We start from the raw sequence: 19,105 nt of genomic DNA on the forward strand, positions 1-19,105 counted from the left end.
AGCAGTGTCAAGTTTCAGGTGGAAATATGAAGTTAGCGCGTTTCCAATGAAGTTTACTTTATGAAACAACACTCATCCAGTGACAAAGGCCCGATACAAGTGTGGGAAATATAAGGACTACTGCACCGATGCAAGTACCAAAGTACCACGAGCGAGGGCCTCAAGAAAACCTTCTATTCTTTTTATTTGTTTTTATGCACAAATCTGAGAATATCCAACAACTTTAACACTTAAAGGGAAAATAACTCCTGACACTCTGTCACACAAATAACAACACCTGATCTGGTCTTTAAGTCTGACGTCACTAGCTGTGTTTGGGTCTAAACTCCGCTGCAGGTCCCAAAGTCAAACGATCACTATGGCATTACTGAGAGTTGAAAAACTGTCTAAAGTCTTTCATCTTTAATAAAATGATCAGCGTTCTGCTCTACCAGGTGTAACAACTGAGTTTAACATCCAGGCATCCATGAAAACAGAATTTATGACATTTAACAGAGTTAGAAGTTAGCAGGAAGTTAGCTCGCTAGCTTCTATCTAAATACAATATAGCATGTCCTGACTGCGGGGTTTTGGAAACAAATTAAAACGTACAGCTCTGCTATCACTTCCAGCATAAATGAAGACAGAAAACTAAACAGCAGTGACGTTTGTAGGGTTACTGAAGTTGGGCTAGCTGCTATATAATGATGTGCTACGTGACCGCTAGCGACACAGCTATGTTAGCATAATATAAACAAGCTAACTTTTTTCCACTCGATAAAAGTTAACGTGAGTGTTCTCGGTGGTCAGGAACAAATGTAATCGCATGGCAGGATGCTGTAAAAGGACCAAACTTCAGCCAGGAGAACAACTGAGATAATCCATCCACAATCTGTTAAATGTAATAAATTCTGTTTTCATGGATGCCTGGATGTTAAACTTAATTGTTACACCTGGTAAAGCAGCAACGCTGATCATTTTATTACAGATGGAAGAATTTAGACAGTTTTTAACTCTCAGTGATGCCGCAGTGTTCGTTTAACTTTGGGACCTGAAGATAATGGAGTTTAGGACCCAGATTCCTCTGCGAGGTTCCTGACTACAGTAGCTGTAACGCTCCAACAATCCATCAGGCGCTGCGGCTTCGTAGCTACCAAAGTCGTACTAAAACATTTTGACAGATTTTTGAGCGCCGTGTACCTCATAAAATCGGTTCGAGGTCAGTAAACACAACCAGAATTCATACATAAGGCGCACATTCGATTTTTGAGAAATTAAAGGATTTTAAGTGCACCTCATAGTGCCGAGAATACGGTAAGTGGAAATTCAGTTCCAAGAAATATTCTGCAAGCCAACACACTGAAAGATGAGATGTGATGCACTAAGCATGGTTTGGGGATAAGGCACATTCATTAGAGGTAGTTATGGTGTATGTGATGAAAAAGCTACACTACCACTTCCTGTTACTGTCAGCTCCAGATTTCGCCGCTCCAGATGCTGAGAAGCGATGTTCCCAAGAAAAATAACTCACCGTAACCGCCGGCCTGGATGGGGGTTTTAGGTGAGGCGCAGGCATACAAACTGAAGTCCTCTGTCTGAAAACCAGCTCGGTTTAACGAAGGCTCTGAGGCGCTGCGGTGGATTTTGGGTAACGAGCGAGCCAGCAGCTCAATGGATGCCAAAATCTGAAGAAATACACAACAAAGCCACAGGGGTCGTTAGTTAGGATCGTATGATCACCATTCCCTCACAACACAAGAAACGAGCGACTACATCAGCTCAGCTGCTTTCTGTGGTTGCAGCTGCTTGCTGAGGCCATCGGTGGCAACGCAACAACTGTCAGAAAGAAGGAAGTAAAGAAATCCAAAATGCTGCAAATTAGGGAGTAAGGGCGAACGCTCACTCTGCACCAAACTCAGAGCTTCCACCCTGAAACGATCCATGTCTGTTTGCTGCCACTAGCTGAAGGGCTTTGGAGGTGAACACCAGGACAGCAAGAGTCGGATTTGATGGAGAGAAACGTCACTAAACTGTTGTTAAATAACAAATATTAAGACCATTAGAGTTTAAAGAGAAGCTGGGATGTGATGAGTGTGAGAGTCTCTTGTCTCCGTGTCTCAGCGATTTTTGAAAGGGTTTGGGAAAAAAAAGAAAAAGAGTTTACTGTAAATATTATTTCCTCTCAATGTATAAAAGCGTCAGTGTGGGCTCTCACCTGAGGGAAGAGAGGCCGCTCCTCTCTCTTCTTCTTCAGGCAGTCAGCCATCAGCCTCTTCATGGCCTTTGGACAGTTGCTGCGGACCTTGCTGAGGTCAGGGGACAGGTAACCTCGTCCCACCATGAATATGATCTATGGAACAGAAAGAACGAGTCGTGAAACAAACTTCTGAGCTCTGCTCCCTCATCATTAATGACAAATCAAAGATCTGCAGCTCATTCCAAGTGTTTTTGGCATTTGTTCAAATTTGGTCTCAAACTTTAAATATGAGGTCCAAAGACAAAATGCGTCAGCCAGCTCTGCAACATCGACACAGCTAAAGAGGATCACAGAACTCTTTGGATATGGAAAACCTCCTGGTGCCTGAAAACACGGTGCAGCAGAAAGATGGGAAACAAATATGGAGAAAGAAAGCAACAGCTCACGATTCAACGTGTAACACATCACCTGCTGAGACCATGTGACGGTACGTGCATGCACATGAAGTGTGAAGTGCACAGGACTTTACTCTGCTCAGCTTCAGCCGAATGTGAGACCGGGCAAACAGCGCCTCACAGTGGATGGATAGTGAACCAAAGACAAACCCAGCTAAAGGCCTGGCAGAGCATCTCACCCATTCAACAGCAAACACCATTTATATTCCAAACATTATTAAAATGACGTTCAGTCCAATTTATTTTCAGCCTCTGAAAATGGAAACTTTGAATAAAACTGGCTGAAATTCCCCAAACATGAAACATCTGGGGTTCAATCCCTCCTTCTGCACGCCCAATATCCTCGGGCAAGATAACAACCCCAAGTAGAAAGCACACGCGTAGAGAGAAAAGTACTTTTATCAATGGATGAATGAGGCATGGTGTGTAACGTGCTCAGAGTAGAAAACCCGACAGAAGAGCCATTTAACATGTTAATGCCACACTGGGGGAAATGCACCTGTTAAAGCAGCAAAAACATGGTTCAGTCTGACTGCTGAACCAGAGGTAAAACGGGGCGGAGTCTGGAGTATCTGTTAGAGCGAGTGCAGCAGTGGGGCCGCAATCACATCCACTCACCTGGTCTCTGTTGTTGATGTTGGAGTAGGGCAGCGCTCCTGACATCAGCTCGTAGAGTACGATGCCAAAGGCGTACACGTCCGACTGGAAGCTGTAGGGGTTCTTGTCCTGCAGCCGGATTACCTCTGGAGCCTGACGAAGCACAAGTTACACCGACCGTCAATAATTCACTGCTTGTTCAGTTGAACTGAAAGGAAACGTCTACAAAGACTCAAATCAATATTATGGCAATGAAAGGGGGGCGCTTCTTTTTCATATTCTCTGCAATACTCTGTTCCCCCAAACAGGGTGAGAATGGGCTGATCTGCATTTCTGATCACTTCTGCGTTCTCACTCTTGCTGTATTAGCCTCAGCACGCCTGGTTTAACGCATGAGCACATTTAGAGAGCACACATCAGATGGAAAGAATGACAGGAAAACAAAAAGTGTCTCGTAGGACACGAACACCGACCATCCAAAGAATAGAGCCTGAAAGCTGTTCAAACTGGTGGGAGCCACTCCAGCGGGACTTCACCGTAGCCAGACCAAAGTCCCCGATCTTCACTGTTAGGTCCTCATGGAGGAAAATATCTGGGACAACGGGTCAAGGAAACACTCTGAGCTCCTTCATATTCCAAGTATGGATTTTCCATTTTGATCCTTCATGAAATGACAAAAAACCAAAACACTGACGTGACAATAACGACACACATGCTGGATGCTACAATCCAGCGAATCAATAAGCAGCGTTTCTTCTTCAGTTCCAGATGTTCTGTATCGTGTGTCTTGCAGTGTTGTAGTATTACGCAGTATTGGACAATCACTGCATTCTGATCCCATCACTTTGGTGGATGAACGGTAATAATATCATATTTGATATATTGGTGCCTCTGTCTGGGCCGGGGTCGTGGGAAGGTCCATACCTGCTGTAAGGTGTGCTCTTCTTATTCTCCCCTGAAACGAAGCATTTCTTGGTCCTGCTTACGCTCCTGTAGCACCAAGTCCAGCTTATCACCCGATGACTTTGATTCAAAAGGATACTGTTGCTCTTCAGATCTCTGTGTATGATGGACTTGGCATGCAGGTAACTGAAGGTGAAGAGCAAAGCGTCATTAGAGCGACGGCGCTCGTTGTGGAATTTGACAGCGCTCGATGTTTGAAAGGTTACTCACTCCATGCCCTGAGCGGTCTGTCGGGCTATGTCGATCAGTTTGATCATCTCGAACTTGGTCTCGATGATGTGCAGGTGGTGGTACAGACTGGAGCCTTCACACCACTGGGTCACGATGGCCAGCTGGGGCTTGGTGGTGTAGCCCATGAAGAGCAAGATGTTCACGTGACGCGTTTTCCTGGTGCAAACACACAACGTGTTCAAATTACAGCAGGTTTACACTGATGACGCAGGCTGCATCAGTAAGGTGACGTTCTGCAGCGCGCAGCAGCGCGCTGGTGCACAAAGGAGAAGGCGGGGCTTACCTGAGGACTCCCACTTCATTCTTGAATGCCTGAAGCTGCTGTGGCGTGGGAGCGGTGACATTCAGCATCTTCACTGCCACATCACCTGAGAGCCCGGGGACAAAATGATTAAAGATGACGCTAATTTACTAACTGCTGAGATTTAACAAGGAAAAGCTAACGCACGAAGCTCTAATCTGCTTTATTTATTCCAAATCTTTTTCAATTAAAACTAATTTCATTTTTATCTGTGGCGAGCAGGTTTATCCAGTTTGTTCACCCCGAGCTGATGGAAACTGTTCTATCCCAGAAAGAGCGCCGACTCAAGCTCGTCCCTGACCTTAACCCGCTTGCTGGTCCTGCAGGACTAACTGATGCAGGAAGCGGCGTGTACACGCTGCTCATCAAAGTATGAACACGATCAGCAGGCAGGCTGCGGCATGTAGACGGCGCTCTGTAAGTGTCTTTGCGTGGGGTGTGACGGCGCGGCGCAGTCTTACCGTGCCACTTTCCCTTGAAGACAGTTCCAAAAGATCCAGAGCCTATCCTCTGACCCAGAGTAATCTGACCTTCCGGGATTTCCCAGTCATCACTGGAGTCCCGCCTCCCCAGGGTTTTCTGTCATACAGGACACTCGATCAGCACGAGCACACAATGAGACGCAGCACAACGCTAGCATCTGCGGACGCCACTCACCATCTTATTGCGGTCCTCGGACGAGGAGGACGATTTGCGCTCCCTCTGCGGGCACGGCGACTTCTGTGGGACCTTGACGTTGGTCAGAGAGCCAGGCAGAGAGGCGGGAGGCGTGGCCGACAGACCTGTGGTCGAACCTAGAGAAGAAAATAAAGAGTAGTGAAAGGTAAAGGTCTGGAAGTGAGGGACTTGTCAAAAACAGAGAAGGAAGGAAGGGAAAAAGAGAGAGAGAGACTGAGGCTTCAGCATCAATGTGTGTGTGTGTGTGTGTGTGTGTGTGTGTGTGTGTGTGTGTGTGTCTGTGTGTGTGTGTCTGTGTGTGTGTCTGTGTGTGTGTGTGTCTGTCTGTGTGTGTCTGTGTGTCTGTCTGTCTGTGTGTCTGTCTGTCTGTCTGTGTGTGTGTGTGTCTGTGTGTGTGTGTCTGTGTGTGTGTGTGTGTGTGTGTGTGTGTGTGTCTGTGTGTGTGTGTGTGTCTGTGTGTGTGTGTGTTTGTGTGTGTGTGTCTGTGTGTGTGTGTCTGTGTGTGTGTGTGTGTCTGTGTGTGTGTGTCTGTGTGTGTGTGTGTTTGTGTGTGTGTGTCTGTGTGTGTGTGTCTGTGTGTGTGTGTGTGTGTGTGTGTGTGTGTGTCTGTGTGTGTGTGTCTGTGTGTGTCTGTGTGTGTGTGTCTGTGTGTGTGTGTGTGTGTGTGTCTGTGTGTGTGTGTCTGTGTGTGTCTGTGTGTGTGTGTCTGTGTGTGTCTGTGTGTGTGTGTTCACATGTACAGGACAGGTGAGGGTGTGCTTGGCTGGATGGCAGCTGTTTGTGTCACAGATTTGATATTTTTGGTCACTGATTCTTCCAAAACAAAGGTTCGAATACGTAATCATCTTTTTTTCTCTGAACGGGTCCTGAAGTTAAGATTCAGAGGTCCTGAAAGAACTACAAAAATGTCGTCCCGACATTTTCAGCCGGCTCGTTTGAAAACAGACTTCACAGTAAAAGCAAAAAAAACTGCTACTCCTAATCCGAGCCAATCAGTGTGCAGACCTGTTTGGTCAGTCAAAGGAGTGCACAGACTACGCCGTACTCTGGCACTCTGCAGCATGGAGGCGTTTTATTTTTGTGACACTAGCAAACACCTTTTTGATTTCAAACAGCTGCCAGTTCAGGCAATGGCTTCATATCCAATAGCTACAGATGCTACAGTTAGCTGTGATGTCTGAATAGAAATGGAAAAAAAAAATCCTGCAAACGAATCAATGGATCGTTCATGTCGACCAAAATCATGATTCAGTTATGAAGCTGGGAGGCTTTGGAAATCTTACAAAGACGACATATTAAAAGAAAAACACGACTCTTTGTTATTATGTAACAGCTATAAACTGATTTTAACAGCCTGCTAACAAGATGCTGCAGTGAACATCAAGAGGCGGGCTTTCTGATTAACATGTCATTCTTTTTAACCAATGACTGAACACAAGAGCGCCTCCATCAAAGAAACCGCTATCCATCGAGCAGGCAGCGTGTGGTACTGCGCCGTGAGGTGTATGGCTGAAGGAGCATGTGAGGGCATAAAGGCAAAGAACAGAGAGAGTGTGGAGGGAGACGGGGTTGAGGTGGAGATGTGGGTGGGTGGGTGGGGTGTGTATGTGAATGGAAGAACAACACAGGAACACAGAGGCCTAACTACCTCGGAAAACGGGCTCGGGCTCAAAATCAAACACTATGTCATTGGGATAGGAGTATAGGAGGGGGCTTGAGGTCCGTGTTCGGTGCTTCCTCAAGCAGCAGGCGGGGTGGGTCGGGGGGGCTGCAGGGCAAAGAGAGACAGACAGACCATCACTGCTACTCAACACGCCCCTGTCACTAACTAGGCTCTAACTATGGCTACACAGTCAGAGCTATAAGCTGTCAGTCAGGGTGACTCCAGGGTTTGCTCTGGGCGTCCTCTGCCATGAAGTCCATCTCCATGGTAACTCACACTGTGAGGGTCCAGGTTAGAGATCGACTGTTGTGGAGTTTTTGGATGACGTGTACACCTGCAGTAAACGTCAGCAGATGTTTGCTCTCATGCAGCAAAACCAAAACCTGTCTGCAGTCAGAAGTAATGAACACAATAAAATCACCGCAAGGATTATATGATCATGTACACACACGCACGCACACACACTCACAGGTTTTTAATACTAAACTACTGCACAGCGCTCTGACACACACTGTCTGCAGCCGTGTGTTACTTCCAGCATATATTTCATGTATCGTTTCTTTTATCACAGAATTTTTTTTTCCAGCTTTCGTGTCCATGTGTAGCTGAAACACTGGGTTAGCTTATGATGTTTGTAGCTAGCTTCACGTGACTGCTTACTCTGACAACTTAAGACAACGGCTGTATCCCAACTCAGGGTCTGCAGCCTTAAAGGCCGCATTTTAAGGCCGATTACGTCACCGCGACGCGACGAAGGCTGTCCCAATTCAAAGGTTGCTCGAAATGCGGCCCTCAAATGCGTCCTTCATTTCCCTGAATTTTAAGGACGTGGCGGTGTAGGCTTCGTGGCCCAACATATCCCAGAATGCATAGCGCGGCGGTGGGTGTGGATAATTTTGCCGGAAAAAAAAAAAAACGGCGGATGAGGGGCGGCCGAAGAGTAAACTTTAAGTAAGTCCTGGATATTATGTCACTTATTTATGTGCAAATGTTTAATAACGAAGAACATTAAACATTACTGTTGGCAACATGTCGGCAAAGTCATGTGACATTAGTGACGTTTGTGCTAACTTGGTTTTAAAGCCTTTACTTTAAAATATACGCCGTTCAATAGCTGAGCTTAATCTCACAGAGAATGATCAAAGCTCATGTAGGAACAAACAAACACATGAACAAAAGATTTCATTTCATTTCTGTCAAACACAGCTGTATGACACGTTTCCAGCTGTTAGTATCATGGTTGCTAGGCAACCTGGGCAGCGCAACGGAGGCTAGACCGCCCCATTTCACAAGCCTCGCACTTCCGGCCTTAGCGGTCTTTGAGTACGCGGCCCTCGAGGATCGTTGAGGCTGCGTACTTTAAGGCTGCAGACCCTGAATTGGGATGCAGCCTTTGACTGCACTTTGTAGTCGACTAATAACTGAACACCACTCATTCCCCAGCATGTCTTTATCCGGTCTTCCTTCTCTCACCCAAACCGGTCGCAGCAGATGGCCCCGCCCCTGTTAACAGGGAGTTTTTCCTTCCCGCTGTCGCCAAAGTGCTTGCTCATAGCGACTGTTGTGATTTCGAGCTGTATAAATTAAACTGAATTGCAAGATTAGTTTCGGGATCTAAAACTGCCACACTGAATGTAAAACAGTCCACACACGTGTCACAGGTGTCCCCTCTGTATCTTACTGCACACCCAGACTACACTGGAAACATTGTTCAACACTGTGCATGTATTGCGATGCTTTGCTGCAGAGCTGCTTTGTTGGAACTTTTGGAAAATTTGTCAAATGTTTTAGTTTCACGTGAGGAGGAGCCGAGCCTGGAGGAGCACTCAGACCGCTCATCCTCGAAAACCCCTGACCTTCAGCTCACGGCTCTGTGACTGGCAAGGCACAGGACTGAACGCGCACACACACACACACAGATAAAAAAAATTCAAGAGCACAGAGATGTGAGATGATGGGGAAAAAGTTGAGTGTGAAGTTTCCCTCTTGGATGCTCACCTCCATCTGACCTCGGTAAGCCCTGATCTCGAATCAGGTCCTGAAATAAAGAAAGCAAAACCAACATGAACACGGTGATTTCAGCAGCTGCAGAGGGTGAAAAACACACTTAACATAAATACATGAGGATTTGCTCCGAGTGCAAACTGATGGTATTTACAGAGGGTAAAGTATTGAACACGTCACCCACTTTTGAATTAAATGTGTAAATGACATGAAATCCTCACCAGATGTTGGTAACAATCCATCCAATCCTCACGTGCACAGAAATCAAAGCACAGGTGTCCAACAATTAAGTTATGAGTAATAATGAGAAACGATTGAACACATGAAGAAAAGACCTGGAACAGCAGCTGAGATCTATCAGTAATTAAAAGTCCTGCCAATTAAAGCAAATTAATGTCAGCTGGTTCATTTACAACTGATGGCCCGTAAAATGTGTCTCATTACCAACCAGTCGCCCAAGAAACATCTCATGGTGGGTAAAAACTGCTCAAGTGTTGCCAAACATACTGATGGTTCCAGTTACAAATAGTACATAACCTTCTCTCTGCCCAACCAATCACAGCAGATGGCCCCGCCCCTCCCTGAGCCTGGTGCTGTCGGAGGTTTCTTCCTATTAAAAGGGAGTTTTTCCTTCCCACTGTCGCCAAAGTGCTGCTCATAGGGGGTCATATGATTGTTGGGGTTTCTCTGTATGTATTATTGTAGGATCTACCTTACAATATAAAGCGCCTTGAGGCGACTGTTGTTGGGATTTAGCGCTGTAGAAATAAAATTGAATTGAAAGTTGAATACATCTTGATAAAAATCTGCAGCCATCCACCGGCATGAGGAAGATGAAATAAGGGTGGACGTTTCAGCAAGACGACGATCCCCCGAAAACAGCTGAGGAAACTTAATCGGGTTCAGAGAAATGTTAGAATTGTCCAGCCAATCACGTGACCCGATCCCACTGAAACTCCACGGAAAGAACTAACGACGGGGCCCACGGAGCCCCGAGGATGTGGAGACTGTTGGTGTTAAAGACTGGGTCGAAATCACACCTGAGAAATCGTGCGATTCGTCTCTCTGTACAGAAGCTGTCGTTGTCATCGGCGACAGTTTTTACATTTGTATTAAATAAATTTCAGCGAGCATGTTCAATAATTCTTCCCTGTGTCATTTCTCCTCATTACATATAATATTTAGACATCTATGGTTTGATTTCTTTGCATGTGTGGATTGGATGGGCTGTTGTTCAGGGAAGTAAAATACTGCTAATAAAGAAAGTAAATAATAAAGTGTTATCAAAGTGTTATGGAAGAGTTTGTCCATCAGAGCGGCTCCACCGTCTGTGGACGATCGAGAGCTTCTGTTGTCAACTTAAGGAAGTGTATTAACTGTTATTTTAATGTCAAGAGCACAAAAGAAATAAGAGACTACATCATTCTGGTCATCTGTAACACAACTGTAAAACATCTGTAACGTCTGTAACACAACTGTAACACGTCTGTAACACAACTGTAAAACATCTGTAACACAACTGTAACACGTCTGTAACACAACTGTAACACGTCTGTAACACAACTGTAACACGTCTGTAACACAACTGTAACACGTCTGTAACACAACTGTAACACGTCTGTAACACAACTGTAAAACATCTGTAACGTCTGTAACACAACTGTAACGTCTGTAACACAACTGTAACGTCTGTAACACAACTGTAACGTCTGTAACACATCTGTAACGTCTGTAACACATCTGTAACACGTCTGTAACACAACTGTAACACGTCTGTAACACAACTGTAACACGTCTGTAACACAACTGTAACACGTCTGTAACACAACTGTAACACGTCTGTAACACAACTGTAACACGTCTGTAACACAACTGTAAAACATCTGTAACGTCTGTAACACAACTGTAACACGTCTGTAACACAACTGTAAAACATCTGTAACACATCTGTAACGTCTGTAACACATCTGTAACACGTCTGTAACACAACTGTAACACGTCTGTAACACAACTGTAACACGTCTGTAACACAACTGTAACACGTCTGTAACACAACTGTAACACGTCTGTAACACAACTGTAACACGTCTGTAACACAACTGCAACACGTCTGCAACACGTCTGCAACACAAGTGTAACGTCTGTAACACAAGTGTAACACAAGTGTAACGTCTGTAACACAAGTGTAACGTCTGTAACACAAGTGTAACGTCTGTAACACAAGTGTAACACAAGTGTAACGTCTGTAACACAAGTGTAACGTCTGTAACACAAGTGTAACACAAGTATAACGTCTGTAACACAACTGTAACACAAGTGTAACGTCTGTAACACGTCTGTAACACGTGCTGGACGTTGACGTGAAACCATAGGGCGCTGTGTGAGGTGATGAAAAACATAGAATGAAAGAAAATTCTCATGTGTCAGCGAGTCCAGCGGACTCACATCGATGTTGACCGGTTCGATGGTGTTGATGTGCACATTGGGGGCAGAGGATGAACGGTCCCGCTGGCCAAACTGGTTGCGGTGGTCCTCCTCGTTGGGCCGGAAACTGGGCGGGATGGGTATGGATTTGGACGGCGACACAGTGGCGTGGCATATTGATCTGGACAGAAAGCCGCTGGTTAGTACTTCAAACTTCAGACTCTAAATGTTCTGCTGAGGAAACAGAAGGAAAACGTCTCCTTTTCGGTATGAGGCTGGAGGACTCACCCAGTGGAGTCGGATGGGGGAAGTGATGGACAGGCCTCAGACACAGGCGTGGTTCCCTCTGAGGAGACCTCCTCCTGGGTGAACGGGTGGTGCTCAAAGAACTTGGACACTAGTAGCAAGCTGCAGAGGACACGCCGAAAACATACGATTCAGGCACAGTTGGAACGTAACCTTAAACAGGCCAAACAAGCACTAACACACATCCTTTCACACTGAGCACACTTGTTTCATTTGCCTACCACAGGAACCAACGGTGAATTTTGGAGCTTACAGTAACTCGTTTTTATGTAGTCATGACATTTCTCTCTTTTTTGTTGCACTTTAAAATCTGAGGCATTTTTTGAACCCATTGAAGCTAAAAGCCTGAATATGTCACTGCTCTTTGTTACCATAAAGATGAATCAGGATCTGTGCAGACGACAGCTTCGTTCTGTTCGCATTTTTACTGCCGGTAGCGTCCTGATCCCTGCTTCCCCGTGGCAGTCGCACATGTACAAAGATACAAGCGTAGCTGCCTGTCAGCAGGTTCTCAGTGTCACGAGCACTGAGAACCAGGTCACTGAGCCGAGCCCGTGGAGCCATAACATCCTTATATCGTCCCAAACTGCTCACAGCAGTGTGCGCCTTCCTGCACTGAACTTACTCGAGCTGGTCGTAGTTGACGCACATGAGAGGAACCTCAGTGCTGCACCGCTGGTGGAACTTGTAGCCACAGGTCTGACAGCGGAAACCCTGGAACAACAACTTTCTGCAGAAGTCACAGAAGGCCAGTGTAAAGAAAGTCTTCCTCACCTGTGGATCAAACAGAGACATACAGACCAGAGTCACCCCGGCTGCACTGAGCACTTCTCACTACGGGACACTTGGTTTTCTGAAAGTACTTACAAAGTTGTGTGTGGTGAGCGGCACGTTTTCCAACACTTCTACATGCAGCTCCTCCCCCGTCAGCCACGAGATGTCTGTGTCCCAGCCAATAGGCTTCTTCTCTCTGAAACAGGAAGTGGGGAGTATCGGAAACTGTCTACACCTCAGCCAGCCGTTGGTTTAGCCACCGCACCAAGAGCGGTGCAAAACTAACCAAGATGGTTTCCAGCATAAAACCCAAACATCCTACTGCTCCACTTTCATACAGCAGGACTCATGATACTGTGCGCACTGTATAACCCTCCCCACAGTGTGGGACGTGCACCGCACTGTTGTACATGACATGAGACTGCCTACATCAAAAATACCCGATGGCCATATGGCGGTCCCAACACATAGGCCTATGAAAACCTTCAGAAGCAATAACCTGACGTCAGCATTTTGTGTATGGTGTTATCGGTGTGTCACATCGTGCTGGAGAAAGTTTGGCCCTCCCATCTTTACGCCGTTGTTTTAGTTTGAGTTAAAGTTTACGGACATTAATTTTGCAGCGATGTGCCATTCCATCCATACATCCACCCACCCACGTATATCCGGGGCGGATCGTGGGGCAGCAGCCTAATCAGAGAAGCCCAGACCTCCCTCTCACCAGCCACCTCCTTCAGCTTATCCAGGGGAACTCCAGCCGAGAGATGTAGCCTCTCCAGAGTCTGCCCTGTTGGGACATGCCTGGAACACGTCAGCCAGGAGGCATCCAGTGAGAGGAGGTTCCCTCCTTTCAAAAACAGCGCGTCAAACAGGCAATATGGCAACGGGGGTGGAGAAGTGGCGATTAGCGATTAGCTTATCCTCTGCACTGCTGCCCATTTCTGATTATTGCACATAACTTCTTTGCATGTGTGGACTGGATGGACTGTGCCGTGAGAACTTCAAGTCAGTAGCACCTTTACAAATATATTTACTTAGAAAATAGTATTTTTTTTTTTTTTGACAAGTGGGCCGGAAGAGTCGGCCATGGACCCAGGATGCACTGGACACACTGATGGAGCACATTCAGGTGTGGCCCATGTTGAACACCATCTCCATCTGACAACACTCTGCAGGTACGCTCTGAGGACTGCGCCATCCCTGTGACTGTGAGACACGTGGCCTCACATTATGTGGCTGTAGCTCAGAAGGTGGAGCTTAACCTCTACTATCTTGAAGGTTGGTGGTTTGATGCCTGGCTGCTCCAGTCTGCAGCCAAATATGCTTCCCATCGGAAGTACGACTGTTGGAAGGTGCCCAGGTCTAGCGGCTGTGCCCCTCCACTACTGTGCTTGACAGCTGGTACAAGGTCTTTGTGCCGATATGCTGTATGACGTGGTTTCAGAGGTTTTGTGGTTATCCACATGTAGCTTTAAAAACCTGCGATCGTGTTCTTTTTAGAGAGAAGCTTTCCCTCGCAGCCCCTCCAAACGTGCCACACTTGTTCTAGTTAGACTGTTATGAACGTTAACTTTAAAGTGCTAACTGAGGCCGATAGTCTAAGCCAGCGGTCCCCAACCCGGCGCCGGTCTGTGAGTCGTTTGGTGCCGGGTCGCGAGAGTTGAGGCTTGGGTGTGAAATTTACGGTTTTCAGGGTTTTTATCGTCAACTCCGTTTCCCCGGGTCTTTTCCCGTGTTGTAGTTGTGTCTTATTTTGAAAGAAATAGTTACGCGTTACCATAGCGACCAGAGGGCATTAAGGGGCAGAGAGGAGGACGTTGCTCTCAATGTTGTTGGCGCATTTCAGGAGGACGCTGCGAATAAAGTTACACAACTACACAGTGAATTCGCACTTATTATATTTAAATAAGAGCCCCGTTTTTGTCTCGGTCGTATCATTTTTCTGTCGTATTTATCCACCACACCTTAAAGAAGGTTGGGACCGCTGGTCTAAGCTGTAGTTCTTGGGTTTGTTTTAAAGTGGTGCACATTCAGACCTCGGGGTAAATTCGCTGAGGTGTCCGATCCTGTGGGTCATTGTGCCACACACATCTGAACCAGAGCAGCCAACTACTCAAACTTCTGCTTTCACAGAGGCGCTCACACTCACCACATTTCATGAAGTAGCCGTTAGCTGCTATTTGCTCTCTTAATCATTCAGAAGCAGTAAACAGAGATTCCCAGCTGTTACCAAACTCATTTTCATACTATAGTTCTTATGTCTGCAGATAAAGGCCTGAAGCAAAAAACTGGCTAAACATTAAATTGGAAGTATCCTGACTGCCAGACAGGGAATCTGCATGTGACATCGACATCAGTCCATTCTTATAATATCTGTAACGAGGCAGCAGAGGTAAAATTAACATAATGTCACAGTGAAGTTGACCCTTTAAACACAAACTGTAATAACTTGGTGAATTCAGGTTTTATGCTAAGAATTAAATCACTAGCACAGTCCTCTCATCTGGCAGCTTCTTCACATGTTTCTCAAACATCCTCGCTGGGAGGAGTCAAGACGTGAAGACGCGAGGAGACGCAGTGACACGAAACAGCGACTGATAAGTCTGTGAGACACCTACCCATCCTGTATCCTATAGACTGCACAGCACTCTGGAATGAGTCCTCGCATCATCAAGGCTTTCTTCAGGGAGTCCCTCACAGTCATCCCACAGCGTGCCGGCACCTGAAGGCAGCACAACGACACTCACTGAACTGACACAGAAATGACAGGATGTAACCAGGTTTGGGTTTTACATCTCTCAGCCAGCAGCCACAGGTCATCGTTTCAGGGAAGGCTGGCAGTACAGTAGTATTACATTCAGTCACCTCGCCCGACCTCCGCCGATCGTCAACATTCAGAGAACCAGAACACCGACGATCCAGCTGACGTGCAGGGCTGGGCCTCGCTGGAAGCTTTACTCTGACTTTATGGGTCAGACTAATGCTCCCAGCCTTCGTCTGCATTAAACCACAGCAGACCTGTGAATGCACTTCAACCTGCTAAGACCCGAACTCTTCCACAGCAGCATTTTTAATCTCTCTTTGATATTTGGGCTGATTGGGACCTGATGAACGTAAAAACAAAGAATTACCAGATTTTTTTTCTTTACCCGATTTTTGTTTCTAAGAAAAATCAGAGCCACATATGAAGATATTCGTTTGAAATTTCGACAGAACAGTGGCAGCATAAAGTCCTCGTAAGTGGATATCAGGCCCTTGTAGAACAAAATCGAGTATTTTGGTCTAAATAAACCAAAATGTGATGCCCACACATGTGGACGCAGGTCCTAGGAGGTTAATGACAAACTGAAGTTTTGTGCAGATTTATGCAGATTTACCACACAAGTCCGTCACAGAGGCTCCGAATTACTCCCAAGCTGAGCCAGACGCTGTCACACAGAACTACGTTTAGCCAGAGACAGAAAAGAGAAGCAGCCGTCCTGTACATGTCTGAGTCGATCTGCGGGACTTTTTTTTTTATAATAAGCAAAGAGTTTGTCTTAGTAATAAATACCAAGTCAGTACGTCTTCTTGGCTATAATCTTTAGTCACATTTTACTTTTCAAAGTTAAGAATGCAATGTTTAAATCAAGCCTGATGTTTCCTCAAATGTGCAACAATAATTCAGAGGAAGAGCCAAGCTGATGTCCATGATGGACACCACCGACCACAGCTGTTACAGCCACGGTGCAGGATGAGCTGCAGGAGTCAGACTGAACAACGTGCATCAATCATTTTCTGTCGGACCCTTTTTGCTGCTTCACGAGTGCATTTCTCTGGTGAGGGATTAAGATGTTGAACAGTAAATGGACTGGTTCTGATACAGCGCTTTTCTACTCCAACCACTTTAGACAACTTGCCTCATTCAGCCATTCACACAAGCACTTTTTTTCTACACCCACGTGCTTTTTATCCAACAGTCATACTAACTCTGAGATTCAGGGTTAGTATCTGCCCAATGCTCGACTGTCAACTGAATGGAAATACAAATACATAAAGGGACTTATAATATTTATGCCTTAATGTAAAACCACGTTTTATTTTAAACTAGATTTGTATTGCTGTGAGCATCTGACAGCGAGTGAGACCGAGCACTTTGTGCAACCTAAAGTCAAAAAGGCTGCACGCCGTCTTTCATCTCTGAGGTTTTATGACAAAATAATAATCACGTGTTCCTCAGCAACACGTTACATGTTACACTGTATCATCATTAACTCAGCAAAAACTAAGTCAACATGAAAAAGCAGTTTGTGAAAGACCAGATGCAAAGCTCACCAAGAGGATGTATCAACTCTGAACATCTAATATCTGCTGCTGCAAATGAAGCGCTGGCTCTCAGGAGCCTCGTCAATCAGACTTTCGTGCCTTAAAATCCACATAAGCATCCCGAGAGAGTGGCTCTCACTTACCACTGTTCGCTGTTTGTTGGGCAGGAAGACCCTGACAATGGGTTTCTGGGGGGAGCGAGGGTTGGCTCGGCTTGTGTCAGTGGGGGTCTGCAGGACAGCCAAAGTGTTTGGGGCCGAGTGGAAAGCCTGAGGCCCTGCACCAACCCCACAACCTCCTATCTTGACTTCCAGAAGGGCTGGTATAGCAGACTGAGAGCAGGAGAAGTCTGCGCTGTTCCCGATGGCCTCCAGCAGCTGCTGCTCCCTCTGCTGCAGAGCGTCCAGTTTGCTGGTGTACTCCTCATAGGCCTGCCAAAGAAGAACCGTGAGGAACGAACTCGACAGCTTCAACACCTCCGGTGACATTTACGAGGGTCACAGCAAGTTCTGTTCACATAAGCCGAAACGATCTTACCTCTAGATAAATGGAGGGAGGGTTGTGTTCTCCGCCAAACTTGTCCAGGAGAGCCTCCAGATGTTCTTGTGTTAACTTTATCATCTGTTTGATGTTCCAGATCTGCAAGGAAACAGGGTAAAACGTAAATACCTGCACGACTAAAAAACACATTATCATACCAGCTTTACCAGGATCAGATAACATGGACACCCCTGGAGATGTACAGATGTAATCAGTAAAAAACAATAAAAAATAAAGTATTTAATTAGTTCTTTCTTTCTACTTTTAGGACCTCTGTGAAGTAGCTGGGGACACTGGGGCTGTAGCTGCTTTACTAACAGGTTGGTGTTCGATCGCTGGGTGTTTGGTGGAGACACCTGTGGCACATTTTTGTCACGGGGGTAGGAAAGAACAACACAAAAGCCAACCCTCCATCACCGGGCTTATCACATGCCGAGAGATGAAACGAGCAAAACCAAATAATTTATGCATCATTTATATTGCTACACTCAGGGGTTAAAGGTGGGCCGGAACCAGCATTAGGTTCATTACTCAAAAAAAGTAATGTTTACACATTACTCATTACTTTTCTTTAAACCAAATGTTACTTAGTTTCTACCAGAGTACACCTGTTACATTACTTTTGTCTTTGTCTGTAAAATGATCTGAAATATTGCATAATTACCAGCTCGCAATATAAATCTGAGACTACAGACTCACACCAACAAAAATCCTTATGCTAACACACACACACACACACACACACACACACACACACACACACACACACACACCATTTTTCTTTCAGTTTGTTCATGAACTCAAACCAAACACACGCAGTGAAGATGAACACCAGAGCGACCGTTACAGCGATTCTCCTTCACAAACACGAACAGGTTGACATGGATGCTGCGCCGCTGCCTTTGTTACCTGATGAAGTTCAGCACGATGTAGCCGCTTCTGTCCTGGGTGCAGTTTTACTGTTGCACTCTTATTTTTAATTGCTCTAAAGCACTAACGTAGTGACCATATCTACACTTACTTTGACATCGGGCCTGTAGCGGGACGAAAAGCAGCAAGCTCGATGTTTTTCCCTCTTTCTACCCACCCATGTGCAGATAAGCGAGAATTTTGTTAACACAAGTAGCAGCACAATTGTAACTACAATTACTGAAACAGTACTCTGTTACTGATTACTGTAATATCTACAAGTTGTTGTTTGAGGCACTTCAGCGAGTGTTGGAGCGGAGCGAGGATGGAGACAGTAACGTGTAAAACACAGTAAATACACAAAGTGCTTCAGTGTGTCAGCTAATGCTAATGCTACTGTATTACTCGCATAGAGAGAAGTGAGAGCTAATTCCCCCAAGACAGACAGCACAGGAAAGGAAAAGAGAGCTTAGAGCTAAAGGAAGGACAGCTCAGCCCTACGTTTCTTTCTCACTGTTGTCCCGACTGTATCATTATTCTGTGGACACAAAGTCATCATCTACAATGCAGGCGACAGGAAGCAGAAATTAGCTTTCGCTGAAAGGTAGATGGTCTATGCCAGGGGTGAGCGATCCAGGCCTCGCGGGCCGGTGTCCTGCAGGATCTCACCCTGGGTCAGCACACCAAATGATTAGTTCCTTTCCAGGCCTCTGCAGAACTTACAAGACATGTTAAGGAAGTAATTTAGCCATTTGAATCAGCTGTGTTGGATCAAGGAC

General features: G+C 45.9%; 1 protein-coding gene across 2 annotated transcripts in view; it reads right to left on the reverse strand.

Annotated features, from left to right (window-relative positions):
• braf (B-Raf proto-oncogene, serine/threonine kinase) overlaps nucleotides 1–19,105 on the reverse strand; it is a 32,027-nt gene that overhangs the window by 3,598 nt on the left and 9,324 nt on the right. The window contains exons 2-19 of one of the 2 annotated variants that reach the window (XM_004553743.6): nucleotides 17,415–17,516; nucleotides 17,021–17,308; nucleotides 15,191–15,294; nucleotides 12,666–12,768; nucleotides 12,424–12,572; nucleotides 11,781–11,900; nucleotides 11,514–11,673; nucleotides 9,063–9,102; nucleotides 7,050–7,169; nucleotides 5,381–5,517; nucleotides 5,185–5,302; nucleotides 4,706–4,790; nucleotides 4,402–4,578; nucleotides 4,271–4,317; nucleotides 3,702–3,820; nucleotides 3,250–3,381; nucleotides 2,195–2,329; nucleotides 1,511–1,664 (exon numbers count right to left, since the gene is read on the reverse strand). In XM_004553743.6, coding sequence (XP_004553800.1) covers nucleotides 1,511–1,664; nucleotides 2,195–2,329; nucleotides 3,250–3,381; nucleotides 3,702–3,820; nucleotides 4,271–4,317; nucleotides 4,402–4,578; nucleotides 4,706–4,790; nucleotides 5,185–5,302; nucleotides 5,381–5,517; nucleotides 7,050–7,169; nucleotides 9,063–9,102; nucleotides 11,514–11,673; nucleotides 11,781–11,900; nucleotides 12,424–12,572; nucleotides 12,666–12,768; nucleotides 15,191–15,294; nucleotides 17,021–17,308; nucleotides 17,415–17,516 — 2,290 coding nt within the window. The remainder of the gene's footprint in view (nucleotides 1–1,510; nucleotides 1,665–2,194; nucleotides 2,330–3,249; nucleotides 3,382–3,701; nucleotides 3,821–4,270; nucleotides 4,318–4,401; nucleotides 4,579–4,705; nucleotides 4,791–5,184; nucleotides 5,303–5,380; nucleotides 5,518–7,049; nucleotides 7,170–9,062; nucleotides 9,103–11,513; nucleotides 11,674–11,780; nucleotides 11,901–12,423; nucleotides 12,573–12,665; nucleotides 12,769–15,190; nucleotides 15,295–17,020; nucleotides 17,309–17,414; nucleotides 17,517–19,105) is intronic. The other variant, XM_004553744.6, reaches the window with a different exon arrangement.

Source organism: Maylandia zebra, linkage group LG17 (genome assembly GCF_041146795.1).
Source record: "Maylandia zebra isolate NMK-2024a linkage group LG17, Mzebra_GT3a, whole genome shotgun sequence".
Lineage (NCBI taxonomy): Eukaryota > Metazoa > Chordata > Actinopteri > Cichliformes > Cichlidae > Maylandia > Maylandia zebra.